Genomic DNA, 24,529 nt, shown 5'->3' on the forward strand with positions numbered 1-24,529 from the left:
TAAGTAGTTGGCAAGTGTGTGCGGACAATCTTCCATGCAAACTGCAAGCAACACCGGTAACCTGCCAGTGATCAAAGCAATTGCAAGACATTTACTGTGTGATACATTATACGTCTTTGTAACCAATTTCACCAAGTGACTGCCCGGCAACCACTCAACAGCCGGTTAGAGAAAATATTTTTTTTTCCCCAAAAGTGATGGTTCCTAGGGGATCGCTGACTGATCTCCGGGCCTGTGGGTATGGTATATTTATTGGTTATTCATAACCATTTCCTTCATAGTTGTCTGATTTCTGTGCAACCAAATGCGCTTAGAGGATAAAAAAAAAAGGCCTCCTTGACCATTTTACACCCTTGTAGTAAGTAGAGCACTGTGAACATTTAGGCCCATTCCCACTTGGTCTAAATATGTTATGTGTCTGGAAAAAACATATTAAATCAAATTGTGGCATAAACAGACTCCAGTATTTGTCTATACCATTATATACTGCTGCTATTATAGTGACTGCAGTGTTGTTTTGTTATCATAGATTTTTATTTGTTTTTCAGAGGCTCATCCCAAAGACCCACACAGCAAGCAAAATTTCATCATACACCTGACAGGTATGAAAACCATAAGACCACAGGTGTTTGGAGAGTTATACAATGTCATTTGGCATCCTCTTGATGAATTAGGTGAGGCCTCCGCTGGAAAAGACACAATGTGGAGGTTTAGACGCATCGTCATTGCTCCTAAACCTGCTTATATCACTTAGCATTAATGATGCCTTCACAGTGACTCCTGACATGTGCACTAATATTTGTTTTTAATTCAGTGCTGACATTCAGCCTCTCACTCAGCCTCTGTAGGATTCACTTTTTATATCCAGTAATGCTACGAATAACCTTTTTAGTTTAGTATTAAAACACTTTTTACTCATATTCTAACTCTTTTAAAAATGATGCTGCATCAAATTTTAAATTTAAATGACACTTATATATATATATATATATATATATATATATATATATATATTTGTGTGTTTATTTAAATGAGGGATTTAAAAGATTTCTCATTTAAATATAGGCTTTCTCTGATTTGCAGATCGCTGTATTCTCTTTATTTACAAAATATTGCATTCTGATTCCCAACTTTTTTTGTTTTTGAAACAGCATTGAACAGAAAAGTGTTTGTGGGCTACAGTACTTTATCAAATAAAGTCCAAATTTTAGTAGCTCAAAGTTTATTGGATGCTTGGCTGCTAAATTTTTCATTTGCAGCCAGAACTAGTTGTGGTTGCAAGACCACCAACACTGCCTTTCTTAAAGGACTCATAGCTCTTTCTACAAACAAAGCTCATCATTGTGTTGACTTTTTATGCCTGACTTACCACTTTTCTTTCTCTCCTCAGGTCCTCTATACTTCAGCCCAAAGTGCCGAAAACAGTTCCACCGACTGTACCACAAAACCAGGGACTGCACAGAGCCAGCCTGTGAGTCTTTTAATTATCTTATCCTGAAAAACATGAAAGCTGAAGTAGTGGAATTACTTGCACTAGCTATTTGTTCATTTCACCCTCTCATTTCTCTGGCAAAATTTTACAGAAAGAAAAAACAAACAGGTTTCCGAAGTAGACTGAGGAATGTACGAGTGTCCAGGACTGAATACTTGGGGAAAAGGAAAATATGTCAAATATGTAAATAAATTCAAGAAATATCTTAGAAGTTATGTCTGGATCCTGTCATATTTTGCTTCAAAGCATATTTCCTGTTGCAGAAAAGTAGGATTGGATTGAAAGAGCAAATCCTCCACCAAGGTCAACGTCCTTTTTCCCCACGTTAAAGAAAAATGATTCAGTAGCAAAATAAAATAGATTCTTCCTTTGGTCATGCTTTGCTTCTCTGCCAAGTTTCTTGAAATTTAGCGCCTGTTTTTAACACACACACACACACACACACACACACACACACACACACACACAAAAAATGTTGGTTTTTCCTTCTTATGAAGACTCGTGCTTTTATGAGGCATTCTCAGCCCACAGAACTTTAAACAGGAAGTCTAAAATAGTCTGAACGCTAGAAAAGATCTGTAGAGTAGTGATGTAGGCAAAAACAACGTCTCATCTTTAAACAGGAATTCATCCACACAAAGGCACCGAATGATTTGAGAGTCATACCAATGATTGCTGGTTAGATTCCTTCTTGTTAGTGTGTGTGTGTCACAGTGATGTGTTGCTGCAGGAGTTTGTTGAGATTGAAAAAACAGGATAAGACGTGTTTTAACACACAACCACACTGTGTTACACTGTTATCAGTGTAATCATGTCAGAACAGCATCAGCTCTTATGATATTAAATCATGCATGTAGCTTTTTGTTTTTCTTGGAGAGAGTGAGTGTATGTGTGGATAGAAATATGTGTGCCCAAGCAAGTTTGTGAGGACCGCTGTGAAATTTAAGGCTCGTGATTGAGCCTGATTTATTAATTGTGAGGACACTCAGACATGTAGCGTACATCCATAATAATTCTCATTTAATACCCACATTGATTAGAATATTCTCTTTTTCTTATTGCCCTGAACCATTAGATGAATCATTAGTCATATACTTTATTTGTACAGGTGCACTTTTCCCACTTTCATTTGATGCCTACCTGGAACTTTTTGTTGTTTTACAATAAAGTTTAAACCAGTGAGCTGTAGTAGCTGAAATCTCCTTGGATTAAAGTATCTGAACAAAGGTTTTCACAGAGACACAGCTAAAAATGTGAATGTGTTTGTGTGTGTATGCATTTGTGTGGCGGCAGTGTCAGGCATGTTAAAGGTGAGCACTACAGGAGCTGTGGAGGTTCAAACTTGTTCAGAGGCTGTTTACACAGTAAATCCGTCGGTTTATCGGCTGGATGTTTGTCAGACGACAGAGAAGAAAAAATGTTTATCTAAGTTCAAGTTTCTTATCTCATTCACATCTGAAGTTGATGTCATTGTGAATTCATGGTGGTGACTTTGGAAATTAGAAATATACAAACAGTGCAACCAAGAAGGTGCCCATACTTTAGTTATGGGCACCGTCTTGGTTACAGAGGTTATAGAAGAATTTTTTGTGTTGCCTAAAATATTGAGTTTTTGACCTGGTTTGTTCAAGAGGGAAGGTTTATGTCTTCTTGTTGCAGACTTTCAAGGTTAACAAGCAGATACATTACTAGGGCAATCAAAGGATGTATGGGGAGAGTTTTGTACTGAACTAAACACAATAAATACAACTAAATACATCAGAGGTTACACCTTGATAGTCCTACATTTATGTATAATAATATATAATATAGTAGATTGCTTTCAAGACAGTAGTTTATTTACTACCCAAACTTTTGATGTCACTGCTTTGTAATTATGTCTATAAATAAAATGTTTGAGCAAGCACATACAAACTCACATTTAAGTTAAATCAATTAGGAAATTAGTCATGTGTGGAAAACCATTCATTTTTAAAAGGGCAGTTTTCTCACAGAGTATTTAAACACTTTTGTTCATGACAAGTCCAAGTAGAACAAGTTTTTCACTTTATTAATAGTTACGTTTTGGTGATGTATGATCAATTACTGCTATCCCCAGGATTAGTCAGATCGGATGGCTTCTAGCTAACAGTTCCTCTTGTTACCAGTCTTCTCACTCATCTAGGCTAAACATCTCGTGACACTGCAGCTGCAGGTCGTGTTTGGTTTTGGAAATTTAGTAAATTGATTTTTTCAAGCAGCAGTTAAACACAGTGTGTTGTTTTGCTTCTCTGCAGACTATAAAAGATGTGCTCGTCTCCTGATTCAACTGGCCAAGAGCCCTCGCTGTTCAGAGAGATAAACAGACAAATGGTAAGACCGACAACTGCATAGATTTTTTAACTTTTATGGCTATTCATACTACACCACAGTAATCAACTAACAGAAAAGCAATTAAATAACAGGAAAATGTGTTACTTCTGGGTTTTTTCTTTACCTCTGTCACGATTGTGCTCATGATGTGATTTCTGTAGGATTAAGTTTTTATGATCAAAGTATAACTTTAGCTATGGCAAAGCATCAGCCTTCCACTTCTAATCTTATTTTCCTTTGCTTGAACACCTGCCTTGAAGTAACTTTCTAATTAAAAAGGGCTTCACTTTCTTTTTGCATACTGGGCTATTGTCATTAATGACATTTTGATCTATAGTTGACTTAGATGAAGGTCAGCTCTCATTTGATCAGGAAATAAAGCGTTCATAAACTTTTTTTTCTTGCAGCTATGCCTCATGATAAATGTTTAAATTGTCAATACTCCTTTTCTTACATTTCAATCTGAACCCCAAAGGCAGGAAATAGCAGTTAGAGGAAATATATACAGGTCAAAGTTTAAAGCTGGTAGAAGCAGTAATGAATAGATGTTATTGATGAACCGTGAGGTTAAAGTCTGATGACAGAAACCTACCAGGGAAGCTGATCGTTCCCAAGGCTAAAGAAAGAGAAAATGTTTGTTGTTTGTTGATGCACTCAAGAAGACAGACTAAAACGCAGTATTAACAGCATTATGTGAAATCACTAAGGGTGCAAAGCACCGGGCAAGCTTCCAGTGAGCATCCATTTCAGTGCAGACCACAAGACCACAGAAGAAGAACATAAACAGCCCCAACACAATGTGACCATTGTTAGGCTTATATCTAGCACCCAAATAACTACAGAGATAAGTTCAGACAGAGTTTAACACAAAATGACCCTGAGACTAGCAGAAGTCTGTAGAATATGAGGAATCAAGAGAACCTAAAAAATCGTTAAGAAGCCTTAAAATAAGAGAACTTTGATCAGATGGTAATATTTCAGAGCCCTGAGAGCTATAGAACTGGTAAATATGGATAAGACAAAATGTAAAGTATTAAAAACAGAGACAATCAAGGAAAACAAGAAGTTGTTTAAAAATAGATTTCAATTAAACAACCACATGTTAATGGCGTTGTGACTACAAGTTGGAAATCATTACTGTATAGACAGTAGAACTTATAGCACAGACCTGCATACTGGTTACACTTGCTGACGATCAGTTAGTGAGGTTCTATTTACAGTTGGGCAAAAAAGTATTTAGTCAGCCACCGATTGTGCAAGTTCCCCCACTTAAAATGATGACAGAGGTCAGTAATTTGCACCAGAGGTACACTTCAACTGTGAGAGACAGAATGTGAAAAAAAAATCCATGAATCCACATGGTAGGATTTGTAAAGAATTTATTCGTAAATCAGGGTGGAAAATAAGTATTTGGTCAATAACAAAAATACAACTCAATACTTTGTAACATAACCTTTGTTGGCAATAACAGAGGTCAAACGTTTACTATAGGTCTTTACCAGGGGCCTGTTCTTCGTACGTCGTAAAAGGTGTCGTAAAAGGGGCTACGCATCGATAGTAGAAACATTGATCGGCAACCCGCTGATTGGTCGGCGAAAATGTCGAAGGGGCGTGCTCGGTATTTTCCGGCAGCAGAGCAAGAACTCATGAGTGAGGGATTTCAGGAGTTTCAGAGTTTAATTAAAACGCAAGAGAACACTGCAAAGGCTGCAAAAGCAAGGAGAGAGGGCTGGCAGAAAGTTGCTGACAAATCAAACTCGTAGGTAATTTAATAATAATAATAATGGATTGGATTTATATAGCGCTTTCCAAGGCACCCAAAGCGCTTTACGATACCACTATTCATTCACTCCCACATTCACACACTGGTGGAGGCAGCTACGGTTGTAGCCAGGCTGCCATATCGCGCCATCGGCCCCTCTGGCCAACACCAGTAGGCGGTAGGGTAGATCTATCGACACTATATTGTCCAATATCATATGGCATTATATTATATTATAATATGTTATATTATATCCCCTTTCACATTAGAGCCACAACAGGACCCACAAGAACATGGGAACAAGTAAAAGTGGAATACAGGAGTATTCTACAGAATGGTAATATTTATCTCTTAGATTGCTTTGCGTCTCTTGGCAAGGTAATACTGGCCTGTAATACTCTGTTAGTTTGTTCATAACAGCAACCAAGAAAAGGGCAGAGGAAAAAAAGACAGGTGGTGGTCCTGCACCCCCTCGTCAACAAGTTGGTTAAGTAAATAATACCCTCACGGGAATATCGATATCTCTCAATGAGCACACTGTCGCGCTGAGCTAAAGGATCCTGTCTATCCCGCAATATACGCTGAATTCTGAGGACTCTCCTTATCAATCTTGCACCTTCCGCAATGGGTTGGTCGCGTATACGGACAGGACATGGCTGCGACAGGCTTCCCAAATCCACCTTCGCTTTTATAGCCGTGGTCTCTCATCTTGATTACACGAAGTAATTTACAATTACTACTCTGAAATATGAATTACATCTGTAATAATCACATACATGTAATAGAATGTTAATAGTACATTTCCCTTTTTTAGGAAATGACCTGTATGTATCTGTGTGACATCAATAAAAGGATCAAGTGCTGCATTATCTTTAGTTACATTGATGTTATTTATTTATGGTGAAACAGTGGTAAAATATCGCTGTTGCTTTCGTATAAATGAAGCGGACATACCTGCGTGGCCGCGATCTAATCCTGTTTACATAAAGTAAACCTGCTCCCGAGCAGGTTTACGCTTACGGCTCTGTTGCTATGACAGCAAGTCCCGGATGAGCTTCGGGGAACCGAACGATCCAGGATCACGCGAAATCGTCAACAATCTAATCCAGCTAACTTACTTAGCGAGGTACGAAGAACGGGCCCCAGGTTTGCACACACAGTAGCTGGTATTTTGGCCCATTCCTCCGTGCAGATCTTCTCGAGAGCAGTGATGTTTTGGGGCTGTCGCCGAGCAACACGGACTTTCAACTCCCGCCACAGATTTTCTATGGGGTTGAGGTCTGGAGACTGGCTAGGCCACTCCAGGACTTTCAAATGCTTCTTACGGAGCCACTCCTTTGTTGCCCGGGCGGTGTGTTTTGGATCATTGTCATGTTGGAAGACCCAGCCTCGTTTCATCTTCAAAGTTCTCACTGATGGAAGGAGGTTTTGGCTCAAAATCTCACGATACACGGCCCCATTCATTCTGTCCTTAACACGGATCAGTCGTCCTGTCCCCTTGGCAGAAAAACAGCCCCATAGCATGATGTTTCCACCCCCATGCTTCACAGTAGGTATGGTGTTCTTGGGATGCAACTCAGTATTCTTCTTCCTCCAAACACGACGAGTTGAGTTTATACCAAAAAGTTCTACTTTGGTTTCATCTGACCATATGACATTCTCCCAATCCTCTGCTGTATCATCCATGTGCTCTCTGGCAAACTTCAGACGGGCCTGGACATGCACTGGCTTCAGCAGCGGAACACGTCTGGCACTGCGGGATTTGATTCCCTGCCGTTGTAGTGTGTTACTGATGGTGACCTTTGTTACTTTGGTCCCAGCTCTCTGCAGGTCATTCACCAGGTCCCCCCGTGTGGTTCTGGGATCTTTGCTCACCGTTCTCATGATCATTTTGACCCCACGGGATGAGATCTTGCGTGGATCCCCAGATCGAGGGAGATTATCAGTGGTCTTGTATGTCTTCCATTTTCTGATGATTGCTCCCACAGTTGATTTTTTTCACACCAAGCTGCTTGCCTATTGTAGATTCACTCTTCCCAGTCTGGTGCAGGTCTACAATACTTTTCCTGGTGTCCTTCGAAAGCTCTTTGGTCTTGGCCATGGCGGAGTTTGGAGTCTGACTGTTTGAGGCTGTGGACTGGTGTCTTTTATACAGATGATGAGTTCAAACAGGTGCCATTCATACAGGTAACGAGTGGGGGACAGAAAAGCTTCTTACAGAAGACGTTACAGGTCTGTGAGAGCCAGAGATTTTCCTTGTTTGAGGTGACCAAATACTTATTTTCCACCCTGATTTACGAATAAATTCTTTACAAATCCTACCATGTGAATTCATGGATTTTTTTTTCACATTCTGTCTCTCACAGTTGAAGTGTACCTCTGGTGCAAATTACTGACCTCTGTCATCGTTTTAAGTGGGGGAACTTGCACAATCGGTGGCTGACTAAATACTCTTTTGCCCCACTGTAGCTAATTTGATGACTTAGCAAGGGCTAGATGTTTTAATTATGTCCTTTTATGTAAAACGTTAGAACTGACGGAGGCCAATTAGAATCAAAAAGGATAATACGTTTTAAAGCAGTCCTTTGAAACCATCATCTATGGTAACCATGTAAGTAGTCAGGCATAAGACCTTAAGGAATCATCTAAACAAGAATTTAGTGACCAGTATTGAGATCCAGTGTATCTTTGTATTGATTGTAGAACATTAAAGTAAGACAGATATCATTGCAAGGCTTTATGGTGACGGGACCAGACGGAAACCATTTGTCTCCAATGCTGATACTTAAGGTAAATGAACAGGTACTCATTTAGCACTTTTCTACTCTACCTGAGCAATCAAATTTATTAAGTTATTCATTCAAAAAATCATACTTAATATCACACTATTCAAATATTTCATTAGGCCCAATCTTTATGGCTCTCTCCTTTCAATGGCAGCAGTGCCTTAGGCAGTGAGACTTTTATATCAGCTGATGCCAAATAGCTCATGGTGATTTGTTAACACACCAACAGTGTTGGTTCTAACAAATGGAAAAGCTTAACAATTTGTACCACTCAGGAAAAAGTGAGCTACTGGTAGTGTTGATTAATTTTCAGAATCAAATGTTCCTTTTGAATAAAATATTAATTTGTCTTAACAAAATTAAAATATTCATTGACAGGCATATTTTTCACTAATGGATAATTAGTGAAAAATGCAACTCTGGTTGCAAAAGTACTATTATTGTTTAGAAGTCTATGAGAAAATAAGCCAATGACTCCCTTGGCTTATTGATCTCCTTTATGGTAGAACCAGTCTGTAAAGCCTGTAGGTGCACCCTACAATAATACCTGTAAAGCCCAGTGTCAGAAAGGGCCTGTAGAACCTGTTAAATGTGACGTTTTCAGACTTTTCTCATAAAATTGTTATAGTTTTGAGTAAGTAGAATCTGCTAAGTTTAATATCTACATCTAATAAAATCAAGCAGAACCTGTAAAACTTGAATTAAAAAATCTTTTGTAACGTGTGGAACCTGTATAACCAGCAAGATATTATTTGGAGCCTGTACGACCTGTACTTGTACTATAGACCACACAGAACCACAAGTTCTACAGAGCCTGTCTAACTGACTCATACTAAAAACTAAAAGCCTGGATATTTTTTCCCCCTTTGTTTAATTTATAAAGTCAATATAGTACAGTTACTTGAACATGTAACAACCGTGAGCCCCTGAAAAACAATTTGCAGTACTGTGATGGACTGAGCAGCGAAGGAAACTTAGGCACAGGTTAAAGTCCAAAAAAATGATTTTTATTTAATCCAAAAACATAATTGGTTAAATCATGCAAAAAGAATCAAAATCTTGGGCCCATAAAAGAGGTTAAAATAACAGAACTCAAAGTTAACAAACCATACTGATAACTCAAACAAACTGACCTCACTTAACGAGACAAAGGGGAAACTTAAATAGTGGCTGATCAGCCCACAAAAACACAGAGGGGTAAAACACACAAAACCTAACTGGAACTAACATAATGAACTCCAATTCCCCCCCATGGCCCCGAGTTATGGAATGAGCTAATTTGCAGTCTTCCATCAAAGCCCGCTCCACCCCTTTTCCACCTCTTGGGTCCTCAATCAAGGGACTGGAGCAGCTGCAACTACGGTAACTCAGAAAACAAAGATTAAATCATACATAACAGTGTAAACTAAAATGTGCGCACTTCTTATAGAATACACTGTTATGTGGACATGTGAATTAATTCTAAACCAAAACCAGTTATTTGTTGTCCTGTAAATTAAGTCCTATTTAAAGACAAATGTGAATGCAATATATAAGCCTCTACACTAACATGGTGGATATTACCACTGTGTGGCTGTACATGCAGCCATCACAAGTACCTTTTATCTGTGCTTATTCTGAATCCTCTTCTTCAGTCTTCATCTTAGCAAAAGTTTTTTCGTGTCTTTCTTCCACAGGCTCTGGACATGAAGTTTTGGCATAACAGGGTGCAGCAAGAAGGTTCATCCTCTCTGTTGACCAGCAGCAGGAAAAGTTATAAACAAACCTCTGAAAATCTGCTGGAGCCAGTGAGCTCAGCCGACTTGATCCACAATTGGAAATCAAAATGATTGTTTTCTATTTTATTCGATTCAGCTGTTTATCTCCAACAACCATTCACCTTGTATACACACTACAGACAGGTGTAAATTTTCTATGACAGGATTTTTGGACTTTTTCGAGCAAAAACTTGAGTTTTGTTCAACTTTGTGTAGACTCATCTCGGCATTCGTCGAATCATTTTTGCCTTTTTTACCTCTACTCTGTTCTTTGGTCGATTCCTGCTGTACTGGACAACCTCAGACACTCTACTGGTTTATAACAGAGCTATTTGGACATGGAACTGAGAGACAAAACTTACCTGGGACAAAATGTCTTCTTCAGTGTTTGGGGACTTTTTTTGGACAAAGGGCCAAGGTTTGACCTTCTATTTGAAGACGCAGGGGGAAACAAAATGGACTAAACCTCTGAGTGGATGCTGAATGTGTTTTATGTGACATCATACATAATAATTACTTATAATTAAAGTAATAATATTCCATATATTTATATTGTTAAAGCTGCAGCCCAGTGTGCAATATGTAAATACAGAAAAAGGATTAAAGATAATCATTTGATATATATCCATGCTCGTGTGAGATTTCATTTTTGCTTCATTTTTTGTTTTTGAATCTGTAAAGTCCATCTTTTTATTCTTAGGGGGGGAAAAGCTGAATGAAGAGTTTCATAAAATGCTGGTAGCCTATATTAAATATAAAATAAAAATAATGCAATTTAAAAAAAAAAAATTCACCTATAGACCCGACGGCCATGAATACTATTACACTACCATTAAATTAAGTTTGGTTAGTGTCCAGTATTTTGTGAGGGTGACTTAGTTGTCACACCCCTTAAACCCCCTCGATCCTGGACAGCAGCAATGGAGTGGTAGGTCATGAAATTAGTTCTCATTTTTAAAAAAGGGGAACTAGAGAGTTGGAGCATGTGTGTCAATTATTGGAGTATCACCCTGCTCAGCTTCCCCAGGAAAGTTTATTTCATGTTGTTTGGGAAAGATGAATTCTTGAACTTTGTGTTCAGGCGGTACAATGTGGAATCCATCCTGGCCATGGGACAGTGGACCAGATGTTCAGCCATGCACAACATCTGGAGGGATCATGGGAATTTGACCATACAATCTGCATGAACTTATGGCATTGGAGAAGGCTTACAATTGGTTTGCAAGGGGACACCTATAGGGTGTACTGCAGGAGTGTGGGTCTTGCGTCCATTGTCAATATACAGGGTGGTCCATTTATATGGATACACCGTAATAAAATGGGACTGGTTGGTGATATTAAAGTCCTGTTTGTGGCACATTTGTATATGTGAGGGGGCAAACTCCTCAAGATGGGGGGTGACCATGGTGGCCATTTAGAAGTCGGCCATCTTGGATACAACTTTTATTTTTTCAATAGGAAGAGGGCCATGTGACACATCAAACTTATTGGTAATGTCACAAGAAAAACAATGGTGTGCTTGGTTTCAACGTAACTTTATTCTTTCATGAGTTATTTACAAGTTTCTCTTTGTTCACAGCCATTGACATGTCGAAGAGGTTAACACATGAGGAGCAGATCGAAATTGTGTTTATATCTAGTGAACGCAGTAACTGAGTCATTGCAGCAGATTTCAATGCAAGACACCCTACGAGACCACCCATCTCCCATGCTACAGTTAGCAAACTGCTTGCTAAGTTTCGTGAAACTGGTTCAGTGTTGGATTTGTGTTACGACCCGGCTCAAAAGCCGCAACATAAAAAAAGGAGACGAATACCAGAGTGTAGGTGAAACGAGGTTTTACCTTAAAATGGACTATCAGGTTGGCTAAAATGGCTAGTGCCACCAAGGCAAAGACTAGTGAGCTCCCTGGGAAGCTTGCCTCAGGTATGCTTTTATCCACACCTGACTAGGTGTGGCCAATTAGCACCAACTGAAGACATTGAGATGATTAGGGGCTGCAGAGGGACGTAACACCTCCTCCCTCAAAGGGTTCCTCTAGGACCCTTAAATTTATTAAAAGCCCCTCTGAAGCCTTCAATTTGCCAAAATGTGGACGCAAGAAAACTGTCACTAATGAAGAAACATCAGTGGCTGTCCTAGCTTCATTCAGCAAGAGCCCACAGCATAGCACTTGGCGCATGTCACTGGAGAGTGGCATTAGTCGAACATCCCTTCGGCTGATATTTGCTACTCACAAATGGCACCCTTACAAACTCCAGCATCTCAACGAGGATAACCCAGGCCGGCACACAGAATTTGCAGAATGGGCAAAACAAAAATTGGAACAGGACCCTCAGTTCACGCAGAAGATTTTGTTCAGCGATGAGGCAAACTTTTATGTTTAACAAACAAACAAAACATCTGCTATTGGTGATAGGTTTGTAGCATAAACCTATTCGCTGGAACGTTCAAGACAATTTACTACACAGCAAAAGCAAGACACAAGTAGGCAAAGTTCTTTGTGTTACTCATGCATGAGGGAGGCCTGCCTGGAGCCAAGTGTCGTTCCACCCACTTGACCTCCGTCAGACTCTCAGCCAGGTTCCCCATAGCACTCCTTTTATTTTGGTTACATGAATGTGTATAGGTTCATTAACATATGACGTTTCATATAGGTATACATGTGGACAAAGAATACCTTGTCTGTGTGTGTCGTGTAAGTATGTGTGTGTTTGTGTGTGTGTGTGTGGGGGGGGGGGGGGGGGGGGGGTCAAGATGTGACCCCATGAAGACTCCCCAAAGCTGGTGCCAGGAGTCTAGCGGTCCATCTAAACAAAAGGCTCTTGTACTTAACCAGATACAGAGTAGGTGTCCTTCTATACCATAAATCAGAAAGAGCAGATATAACCTCTCTCATGACCTTAAGTTGCGTGTGCATGCCAAAGTGCTCTGGGAGGCACACAGAGTCTCCACAGACTACTAAGGATCAAACCTCTACCAACATGACATTGATTATAAAACTCTAAGCGTATATGAGTAGATATTTCTAAGCATAAATGACAATCAACAATACAAATCTAACAATTGGTCTGACACTAACCCACCTTGGATGGATCCCTCCAAGACTGTTGGAACAACAAAAGTGATGGTTTGGTGTGGTATATGGGTACAACGATAGTGGGTCCATTCTTCATCAGTGGTAACCTCAAGGCCACTGGATATTTGAAATTGCTACATAATGATGTTTTTCCCTCTTTATGCACTGAAGCTGGCAAGTTCCCTGAGTTTTTCCAGCAAGCTGGTGCACCACCACATTATGGGTGCCAGGTCCGAGCATTCCTAGATGAACAGTTTCCTGGAAAGTGGATTGGTCATCGTGGGCCAGTTGAATGGCCCCCAAGGTCTCCCGATCTCACCCCCTTAGACTTTTATCTTTGGGGTCATCTGAAGGCAATTGTCTATGGTGTGAAGATACGAGATGTGCAGCACCTGAAACTACGGATACTGGATGCCTGTGCTGGCATTTCTCCTGCGGTGTTGCTATCAGTGTGTGAAGAGTGAGAGAAGAGGGTTGCATTGACAATCCAACACAATGGGCAGCACATTGAACCCAATTTATAAGTGGTCAGAAACTTGTAAATAACTTATGAAAGAATAAAGTTACATTGAAACCAAGCACACCATTGTTCTTCTTGTGACATTCCCAATAAATTTGATGTGTCACATGGCCCTCTTCCTATTGAAAAAACAAAAGTTGTATCCAAGATGGCCGACTTCTAAATGGCCACCATGGTCACCACCCATCTTGAGGAGTTTGCCCCCCACATATACTAATGTGCCACAAACAGGACTTTAATATCACCAACCATTCCCATGTTATTACGGTGTATCCATATAAATGGACCACCCTGTATAACCAAAGAGAGAGCTGTTTCCACATCCTTCACACAAAGTCAAGCATGTTTTCAGTGGATGCTGGACTCCTCCATGCTTGTCGCTCATCTCCTGTTTGTGATTTAAATAAGGAGAGGTCAGTGTTAGAACAGAAAAGCAGCCTAACATCCAAGAAAAGCAGGCAGATGAGTGATTACAGATCTTTATTGAAATTATGCATAAGCTTCATATTCATGGACAGGATTTGATAGCATAGCTGACATATGGAGAGAATCCATTTTGGAAACCTCAGGATAGCATCCCTGCTTCTTACAGATCATGTGATTCTATTGGTTTTTAATCAGAGCAAGACCTCCAGCATGCACTGGAGCCCTTTGCCTAGTACCAGCTCTGATCAGAGTCAGCATCTCCAAGTCTGAGACTATGGGAGTTCTGGAAAATGGTGGAATGCTTCCTCGGGTTGGAGGAGAGGGCTCCCCCAAGCGAGGGAGTTCCTCACAAGGGAGTTCGAGTATGTTTGGTTCTTATTCACATATGGTAGAAAGATTGAGTATGTGATGGATTGGAGTATTGGTGTGGCTTCAGCAGCAATACAGTGGTGAAGAGAGATTCTTCAATTTACCAGTTCACCTTTATTCCAGCCTGAACTTATGGTTGTGAGATCTGGATATGTCCAAAATGCAAGCAATCAAGATCATGAGTGTTTAGATCATTGCAGAATGGTGTTTGGTGTAGTCTCACTGAATAAGCAAGACCTTCCCTAAAAAAACACATAGCTTGGATTTAAGGATGGGACTGGACAAGAATTTAGCAATTGGGATTCCATTATTGATACCACTTATCAGTTCATCTCGATTCTTTTATTAGGGGTTCTATTGCAGTGTCTTTAAGAGTCACCACCATCGCTAACCAGCACATAAAAGAAATCACATTCATACAAATTAATTCAATGCTGTGTGGTCAACTGTTTATAATGTATTACAAAATTAGACTTTTCTTAAAAGTAAAGCAGTATGTTACTTAATTATTCCCAAAGAGAAAGTAATTCTTTGCACTACTCGTAACATTACTTCAGTGTTTCTCCTTAAAATTACCTGAAATGTCTTTGTCTCATAATTGCCAATAAACCATATAAATCTGCAGACTATTTTCTTATACACCAACACAAATTCCTATCCTAATGAGGACACACATAAGATTTTTCACTAGGTATTTAGGTATAAACACAAAGCAGACAGCACAAAGCAAAGATGAAAAAACACCACAAAAAGACTTGTGATCAGTGACCACTGCAGTGATTCTCCTTTAGAAACATGAACAGGTCAAAACTGTTTGCAGTCAAACATCTGTTGCCTATTAAAGTTCAGGCAACAAACAGATGACTCCTTGTCTGGGGTCATCATTCACTCAGCTTTAACATCACTTTGGGTTCTTGGGTGGCTTAGGCTACGTTCACACTGCAGGTGAAAGCGCATCAAATCTGATTTTTTTGACCCTATGCGACCCATATCCGATCATGGTATGACAGTGTGAACAGCTCAGATCCGATATTTTCAAATCCGATCTGACTCACTTTCGTATGTGGTACTGAATCCGATACATTTCCGATGTTTTAGAAAGCGACTGCTGTTTGAACGGTCATGTCGCATTAAATCCGTCTTTTATATCACTAACACAAGACAGACACCAATTATCAGTGCCAGAGACGCGCCCGAGAAGACATAGTGAACGCTTCCTGGCCATCCAGCGTAGATGTCAGTGAAACTGTTGGGAAGACAACGTTGGAGATTTTATACTGTATAATCTGCAGATTCTGACAGAAATCTGCAACTATCCTTTGAAGCACCGCTCCTCTCTAAAACAGCAATAAGGATAATTATTAGGTTATATACATTATTATGTAAATAACAAAATAACTTAAAGCAAAAAATTGGGAAACGTAAAGTCCGAAGTCTTTATATTAAGGGCCATCAGTCAAACAATATTGTTTGCTCTGGGTCTAAACAGAGTGCGTTGTGTGTGACGTCTTCTTTTGCGTATGTGGGCCGCTTTGAGGGTTCACACTAGAGCGCGTTTGCTGTCGCATTTTATTTGTAGCGTGAACAAGCAGACAAAAAAATCGTATTTGATCAAAAAATCGGAATTGAGCATTAAGACCTGCAGTGTGAACGTAGCCTTAGTGTTAGCATGCTGTCTGTGCAGATGCTTGATACAAAGTTGTAGCATCACAATGCAGATGTTTCTGTCTTGGATGCAGTATACACTTTACTATCACACTTTTATCCTTTTATAGAATAAAAATAAAGGTATTGTCCATATCCACCCTGCAGACTGTGCAAATATTTTCCTCCTCCAGCGCACAGACTAAAATCAGCTGATTGTAGAGCAACTGCACATAGAACTGATAAGTGGGAATGATAGGCAAGCAGGCTAACAATTCTAAGGAACTGAACTACTGGGAACTTGTTTCTTGTAGAGAACTGGTTCCAATCCCTACTTGGTTGGCAGCATGTTTTGCCCCTAAACCCATAACTGTGGTTCACCATTAATACAGGGGGTGCAGAATTATTAGGCAAGTTGTATTTTTGAGGAATAATTTTATTATTGAACAACAACCATGTTCTCAATGAACCCAAAAAACTCATTAATATCAAAGCTGAATGTTTTTGGAAGTAGTTTTTAGTTTGTTTTTAGTTTTAGCTATTTTAGGGGGATATCTGTGTGTGCAGGTGACTATTACTGTGCATAATTATTAGGCAACTTAACAAAAAACCAATATATTCCCATTTCAATTATTTATTTTTACCAGTGAAACCAATATAACATCTCCACATTCACAAATATACATTTCTGACATTCAAAAACAAAACAAAAACAAATCAGCGACCAATATAGCCACCTTTCTTTGCAAGGACACTCAAAAGCCTGCCATCCATGGATTATGTCAGTGTTTTGATCTGTTCACCATCAAGATTGTGTGCAGCAGCAACCACAGCCTCCCAGACACTGTTCAGAGAGGTGTACTGTTTTCCCTCCTTGTAAATCTCACATTTGATGATGGACCACAGGTTCTCAATGGGGTTCAGATCAGGTGAACAAGGAGGCCATGTCATTAGTTTTTCTTCTTTTATACCCTTTCTTGCCAGCCACGCTGTGGAGTACTTGGACGCGTGTGATGGAGCATTGTCCTGCATGAAAATCATGTTTTTCTTGAAGGATGCAGACTTCTTCCTGTACCACTGCTTGAAGGTGTCTTCCAGAAACTGGCAGTAGGACTGGGAGTTGAGCTTGACTCCATCCGCAACCCGAAAAGGCCCCACAAGCTCATCTTTGATGATACCAGCCCAAACCAGTACTCCACCTCCACCTTGCTGGCGTCTGAGTCGGACTGGAGCTCTCTGCCCTTTACCAATCCAGCCACGGGCCCATCCATCTGGCCCATCAAGACTCACTCTCATTTCATCAGTCCATAAAACCTTAGAAAAACCAGTCTTGAGATATTTCTTGGCCCAGTCTTGACGTTTCAGCTTGTGTGTCTTGTTCAGTGGTGGTCGTCTTTCAGCCTTTCTTACGTTGGCCATGTCTCTGAGTATTGCACACCTTGTGCTTTTGGGCACACGCTTCTTGTGACCCTGTTGACTATTTTGAATGAAACGCTTGATTGTTCGATGATCACGCTTCAGAAGCTTTGCAATTTTGAGACTGCTGCATCCCTCTGCAAGATATCTCACTATTTTTGACTTTTCTGAGCCTGTCAAGTCCTTCTTTTGACCCATTTTGCCAAAGGAAAGGACGTTGCCTAATAATTATGCACACCTGATATAGGGTGTTGATGTCATTAGACCACACCCCTTCTCATTACAGAGATGCACATCACCTAATATGCTTAATTGGTAGTAGGCTTTCGAGCCTATACAGCTTGGAGTAAGACAACATGCATGAAGATGATGATGTGGACAAAATACTCATTTGCCTAATAATTTTGCACTCCCTGTAGTACTTTTACAATATTCAAGTTACCAGTGCTATGTATACTAATACCCTATACCACCACCAATGCTGGGTTTAAACAGTGTGTTAACCAGAAACTAGATAACTAGATTCTTTTGCCCAGAAGATACAGTGACCATCATTTCCAAACAGAATCTCAGATTCTGATTGGTCAAACCATAATACCATAATACAGTTTTTTAGCTACTCTTGTCTTTTTGGGAATGTGTTGTTGGCATCAAACTCAAAATAACCTTTTTTTTTTTTTTTTCCAAAAACCAAACATTCAACATATTGCTTTTGTATTATTTTCAATTAAAATGGGCTTTTAATGATTTGCACAGTATTCTGACGTGCTTGTGCTGGACTGCGCACTGAAGAAGCGTCATTTCTTTGCAGGGTTTCATCAAAATGACATCAAAGGAATTCCTTTTGGTAGTGCTCTGAAATTAATGAGTGCTCTGATGGGAGAGGCATGTTGAGTGACACATTATATTAATATGTAATTATATTTGGAGCTGAGGATATTTTTGTCATCTTACTCTTCCTATGATTGTAGACAACAGTACTCCTTTTAGTTTTGTTGTTGTTTTGTGGGTGCTTGTGTGGAAATTGCAAGTGGTTCATTGGTTTTTGTTAATCAACCCTGTAAAGCCTTAGGGCAAGCTGAGTTTAGTATTTTGTTAGCCAAGACTCAACTAAGTGTATTTCTTTCTATCCTTTTTCAAGATTGGTCTCTAGAAGGTACAAACAACAAATGTAAACAACATATAGTAAGTACCGAGTCAAGTGTATAACAGCAGTTCTTTAGAAGTTACCGTCCCAGTCACAAAGCCATTGTACCTATGAAGGTACAATAAGTTTTATCATTATATGTTCATTATATATCAGTTTGTGGTTACTTACTGCAACTCTATTTAAATTTGAAAGTAATTTTTATCATTCGTTATCATTTTTTAATCTCTTTGAGGGTGTTTTATAGCCAGTGGCTTTAAGGATCCTTTGTCCTGTCGTCTTGTTCAGTAGATCAGAGGTAAATCATGCTCTTGGTGAGCTTGGATGTGAATGTGTGACTTGCCATTGGAGGAGTCGTTTGTCTCTGACAGGGTGAACAACATAGCAGAACTGTTGACTTTGGCTGCTGCACGGTTTCATGTTTGAAGGGAATATTTCCTCTCTTGTCTCTGAGCCAATCTGACTAATGTCTCTGACCTTTTCACACAACACGCACACGTCTTTATTTTCAACTTTAGTGCCAACAAACCACTCATAAACACGTGCGTGACTGAACTTTTGAATAACCATAGAATATTTAAAAACTGTTAAAACTTCAGGTATTTGAATCTTTTGTTTATCCTGTTCAAAAAAGAAAAAAACTCACACAAACCTGTCTGCAGCTGCAGGAATTTCTCCTGACTGTTCAATAACGCACAGCTGGAGTAATAATAGAAATGGCGCAAGTCCTTTAACAGGGTAATGATCTGTCTGTCTGCCTGTTTGCTTTTAGCTTGATGTTCCCAAAATATTACTTCAAGAAATTTTATAATAATTAGGCAAACTGTCAAATGTGTGTGTGTGTGTGGTTGTAGTTCGACCAGCTCTACTGCAGTTTTGGCAACCATTTCCATTATCTTGTTCTGAGCTTGAACTGAGCTGTTTTTCCATTTGCTTTGCTTAACTGAGGCTTGTACGAAGGTCAACAATCAAATCTGTTACATACCAAGACTTCAGAGACCATATGGACTTCTGTTTCCAAGCTGACTCTGTTTCAATTTGTTTGCATGTGAGTTTTGATCAAATAAACAGTTACTAAGCTTGTGACAGTTATGTTTTTAATGACTGTAAATACAATGCAAATGTTATTTAGTGAGAAATACTTCACTGATATGTCTGCTTATTAAATCTGATATTATTAACCATTTCTGGGCCCAAATTCAACTTTATTTCCTAAAACCAAAAAAGCACTAAGATAATACTAAGAAAAAAACCTCTCCAAATTCTTTCAGTGAACACGTGCGTTTAAAGTCAAGAATCTGTAAATAAGAGATTTTGCAGGGGTTAGACAAATTGGAAGTTGAGGCTCCCAAATGGGTAGAAACTACTTGCTAACTAGGTTAGCTTTATGGGTCACAGAAGCATGGTTGTATTTCAAAACCCAAGTCATCTAGTGAAACCCAGGAGTTGTTGGAAGCAAAACCTCAAGAATTATTTAACCCTTTAAAGCCGGTCAGAGCAGCACGCTCCGTTTTGCGTAAATATTTTTAAATCCCTGTAGAACCGGAACCGCGTAAGCTAGCGCAATAATTTTTTTTGCATATGAAACCGGAGGAGTTGTACTTACATTTTATGCCATCAGCTTGTCCTAGGTCACGGTTTCCTTCCACATATAATTTTGCAAAAACTGTATAAAAAGTGCTTGCAGGAACAAAAACATAATATTCCAGAAACACGCTTTGCCGATCCGATCAGCTGTTCATAACACTTCCTACATTGAAACAGACATCAGCACGATCGCATGTCCGCCATTACCTGCCCGAAACCGGAAGTGACGTCATTTTCGTGGAAAATGTAGTTTTTTACTTGTAGGCCTTAAAAGTGTATACTGGTGTTTTTATAAGTCATGTTTGACTTTATGCTTTCCTGAATAGTTTCTGGGATGCTTAGAACTCGAATTGCACTGCTGGAAATAGTTTATTTTGATGCACATGCTGTTTTCTTTGCAAATTTGCATCATAGGGTTGTTTTTCGTTTTTCCTGCAGTATATAAAAATTGATGTATCTCAAAAATAAAACTATAAAGACACTCAAAATAAATTTCCTGTTGTAAACTATTTTTTGCAACTTTTTTGTATTTAAAGTTTTGAGGGATAAACCTCTTAAATTTGTCCAAGTAGAAATATATGTAAAAACAAACAAACAAACAAAAAAAAGATTTTTTGTAGTTTATTGCACTTTTTTGCAATTTATGTAGTTACTATGGACTTAATGTATACATAAAATATGGGCTATAACAGTTGTATTGATGTATAGCAACTTGAAATACTCCCAAAAATGGCTCTAGAGCATGTAAAAATATAAAGCTCTGGCGGCCTTGGTTCTATGGTAGGTCTTAAAGGGTTAAAGAGTAGTTGTAAAATAGCTAACTGACCGTCTGCAGAGAAGTATTTCATTTGCAGAATTTCAGTCAGGTTTCAGAACTCATCATAGAACAGAGCATTAGTGAAAGTTAAAAATGATTAGAGTATGCCATAGAAATTAAAAGCTTTGCCCTGTAATGGTTTGATTCATATACTGTATACCTAAGAAACTCCAGTTTCTTCATGTAAATGGAGATTCCTCTTCACATACAACGTTTATTTATGGAGTTCTACAGGGTTCTGTCCTAGGACCAATTTTGCATTATATTATACATCATGGCTACTCAACTAAAAATTTAGTTGGACCAGATTTTCAAACCGAGGAATTTATCTGGGCCAGATAATGATCAATTTCAAACTCACACAACTGTATTGAAAAACAAGTATTTTTTTTATTCTTTTTCCCCCTGTAAATCTGGTGACCTCTCACAAATGCACATCAAAAGGTCCATTTAAAAAAAGGGAGCTATAACCAAACCTTTTTTTTGTTTTTGCACATTTCAAATAATAACAAAAAACATTTTGATAATTCCCTTTCAAATTAAAATAAATATTTTGCTGGCCACTCACTTTTTCTGCCATGGATGGAGTATACAAGTATACAGACACACTTCATTTCCAGACCATTTCCTCAAAAAAGCTGAAATCTTCTAAAACATTATTTCGCCAGCTGTGTGTCCCCCTAACGGTAATAAGCCGAGCAATTTGCCATCCAAAAAACGGACATATATGCACAAATGTGCATTATCAGTTCTGTCTGTGAACCCATCTTCTGCTATAGACATTACATCAGTTTTCTTCAGATCATCTAACAGCATTTCAAACTCGTCTAAAGCCAGAACTTCAACTCTACGAATATTTGAAACTGTCTGACAGGGGTACGATATTAATAGCAGATGTCACTCTTACTTAAATTTTTTCGTCACTTATCACTGCATCCACCATGACCAGCATGCAGTATTTCACTGTTTCACAATCTGTGTGTGAAATGCACTACACACAGGGACACACACGCACAGGTCTTTGTCTCCAGATGCCACATTTATTTATAGCGTCCTTTGTTATGACCGGCCACAGTCTGACAGCTGTCGGTCTCAGCTGATCTCCCGCTCCTCTCCCGTCTCACTATAAAAGGGAAGGAAACCATCATCAGTCCAAAACGCCATCAGCTGTTCTCACCTGCGTCTCCAGCACCGCACCACTCCTCCCCTGCAGCCGCGCCCGGGACCACACCTCCGCCACACACCCCCACCACCCGACTGAGGCCGGGAAGCCGTCCGGCCGAACCGGGCGTTGGCATCCTTCATGCGGTGGAGCCACTGCAGCGGGGCGTGGAGGTAATAGCAGAGGGAGTCGACCGCCCACCAGATAGCCAAGCACTCCTTCTCCACAATGCTGTACCGTCTTTCACGCTCTGCCAGCTTCCGGCTGATGTAAAGAACGGGACAAAACGGCCCCCAGCCCTCTGTTCGAGGCGTCAGTCTGCAGAACAAAAGGGAGGGAAAAGTTAGGAGTGTGAAGCAGCGGCTTCCCACAGAGAGACTTTTTCACCTGCACAAACGCCGCCTGGCACGGCCCCGTCCACTGAACCAGATCTGGAGCACCCTTTCGGGTGAGATCGGTCAAGGGGCTGGTCAGCTGCGCAAACCCCGGCACGAAACGGCAGTAGTAACCTGCCAGCCCCAGAAACCGTCTCACCTCCTTTTTAGTCTTGGGGCGCGAGCAAGATGCGATAGCTGCCGTCTTCTCCACCTGTGGACGCACCTGCCCGCCCCCCAAGTGGTACCCCAGATACTGCACCTCCCTCCGTCCAACCGCACACTTCTTCGGGTTGGCCGTGAGCCACGCCCTCCTCAGGGACTCCAGAACCACGGCCACCCGCTGCACATGCTCCGCCCAGGTGTCGCTGTGGATGATCACGTCATCCAGATAGGCAGCAGCATACGCAGCGTGCGGATGCAGCACCCGGTCCATGAGGCACTGAAAGGTGGCAGGGGCTCCGAACAATCCGAACGGAAGCGTAACGAATTGGTACAAACCGTACGGAGTGGAGAAGGCCGTTTTCTCCTTGGACTCGGCAGACAAGGGAATCTGCCAGTAGCCCTTGGTTAAATCCAGTGTCGTGATAAAATGGGCCGTGCCCAACCGATCCAGGAGCTCGTCAACCCGGGGCATGGGATAAGCATCAAAGCGTGACACTTCATTCACCTTGCGATAGTTGACACAGAACCGTATATACCCATCCTTCTTCACCACAAGAACGATGGGGCTACACCAGGCACTGTGCAACTCTTCTATCACTCCCATTTTCAGCATTTCAGCCAATTCCCTCTGTACGGTTTGCCGTTTATGCTCAGGAAGCCTGTAGGGCCGTGAACGCACCGTCACGCCAGGCTGCGTTTCAAAATGATGCTCAATGAGAGACGTTCGGCCGGGCAGGGGGGAGAACACATCAGCAAAACACTGTTGTAACGCGACAACGTCCGCTCTCTGGGCCTGTGTGAGATGGTCATCACAAGGGAGGGAGGCGGGGATGATGGAATTTGGTACCTTCGGCCCCAACTCATCTCTCTCCTTAACCAGGCTCACCAGAGAAGCGGTTTCAGCCTCTCTCTACCCTTTAAGGAGATTGAGGTGATAAATCTGCGTGGCCCCTCCCCTGTCCGACCGAGCGACCTCATAGTCAACGCCCCCAACTCGCCGTGTGCCCACAAAGGGTCCTTGCCACTTGGCGAGCAACTTTGAGCTAGAAGAAGGGAGTAATACAAGCACTTTTTCTCCCGGTGAAAATTGCCTCAGTCTAGCCCCTCTGTCATACAAGCGTTGCTGACGCTGCTGAGCCTGGAGCAAATTCTCCCGTGACAACCTCCCCAAAGTGTGGAGTTTTGCTCTCAGGTCCAACACGTACTGAATCTCATTCTTGGCGGGGCTCGGACCTTCCTCCCAGCTTTCTTTAATCAGGTTGAGCACCCCACGCGGCTTCCTGCCAAACAGGAAGGGAGAAAATCCCGTGGAGGCCTGGGGCACCTCCCGCACTGCAAATAACAGAGGGTCTAGCTAGCGATCCCAATTGCGTTCATCTTCTGTAATGAACTTACGAATCATGGACTTTAAAGTCTTATTCAGCCGCTCCACCAGCCCATCCGTCTGAGGGTGGTAGACGCTGGTCCGAATAGATTTAATGCCCAGTAATTCGTACAGTTCCTGCAGTGTGCGACACATGAACGACGTGCCCTGGTCAGTCAGTATCTCTTTCGGGATTCCGACTCAGGAGATGACCTGAAACAGTGCCTGCGCCACACTCTTTGCAGAGATGTTGCGCAGCGGGACTGCTTCTGGGTCCCGCGTTGCATAATCCACCAGGACTAATACAAAGC

The 24,529-nt window shown here is 40.8% G+C and overlaps 1 protein-coding gene across 3 annotated transcripts in view; it reads left to right on the forward strand.

Annotated features, from left to right (window-relative positions):
• The window catches only part of LOC113015554 (ALK and LTK ligand 2-like), a 31,394-nt gene extending 20,650 nt beyond the window's left edge, over positions 1-10,744 (forward strand). For 2 of the 3 annotated variants that reach the window (XM_026157563.1, XM_026157562.1), the window contains exons 3-6: positions 549-602; positions 1,391-1,471; positions 3,769-3,844; positions 10,069-10,744. In XM_026157563.1, coding sequence (XP_026013348.1) covers positions 549-602; positions 1,391-1,471; positions 3,769-3,833 — 200 coding nt within the window. In that variant the 3' untranslated portion in view covers positions 3,834-3,844; positions 10,069-10,744. Of the gene's footprint in view, positions 1-548; positions 603-1,390; positions 1,472-1,583; positions 1,646-3,768; positions 3,845-10,068 lie in introns of those variants that run through there. The other variant, XM_026157564.1, reaches the window with a different exon arrangement.
• Positions 10,745-24,529: the final 13,785 nt, after the last annotated feature.

The sequence above is a fragment of the Astatotilapia calliptera genome, chromosome 23 (assembly GCF_900246225.1).
Source record: "Astatotilapia calliptera chromosome 23, fAstCal1.2, whole genome shotgun sequence".
In the NCBI taxonomy this organism is placed as follows: domain Eukaryota; kingdom Metazoa; phylum Chordata; class Actinopteri; order Cichliformes; family Cichlidae; genus Astatotilapia; species Astatotilapia calliptera.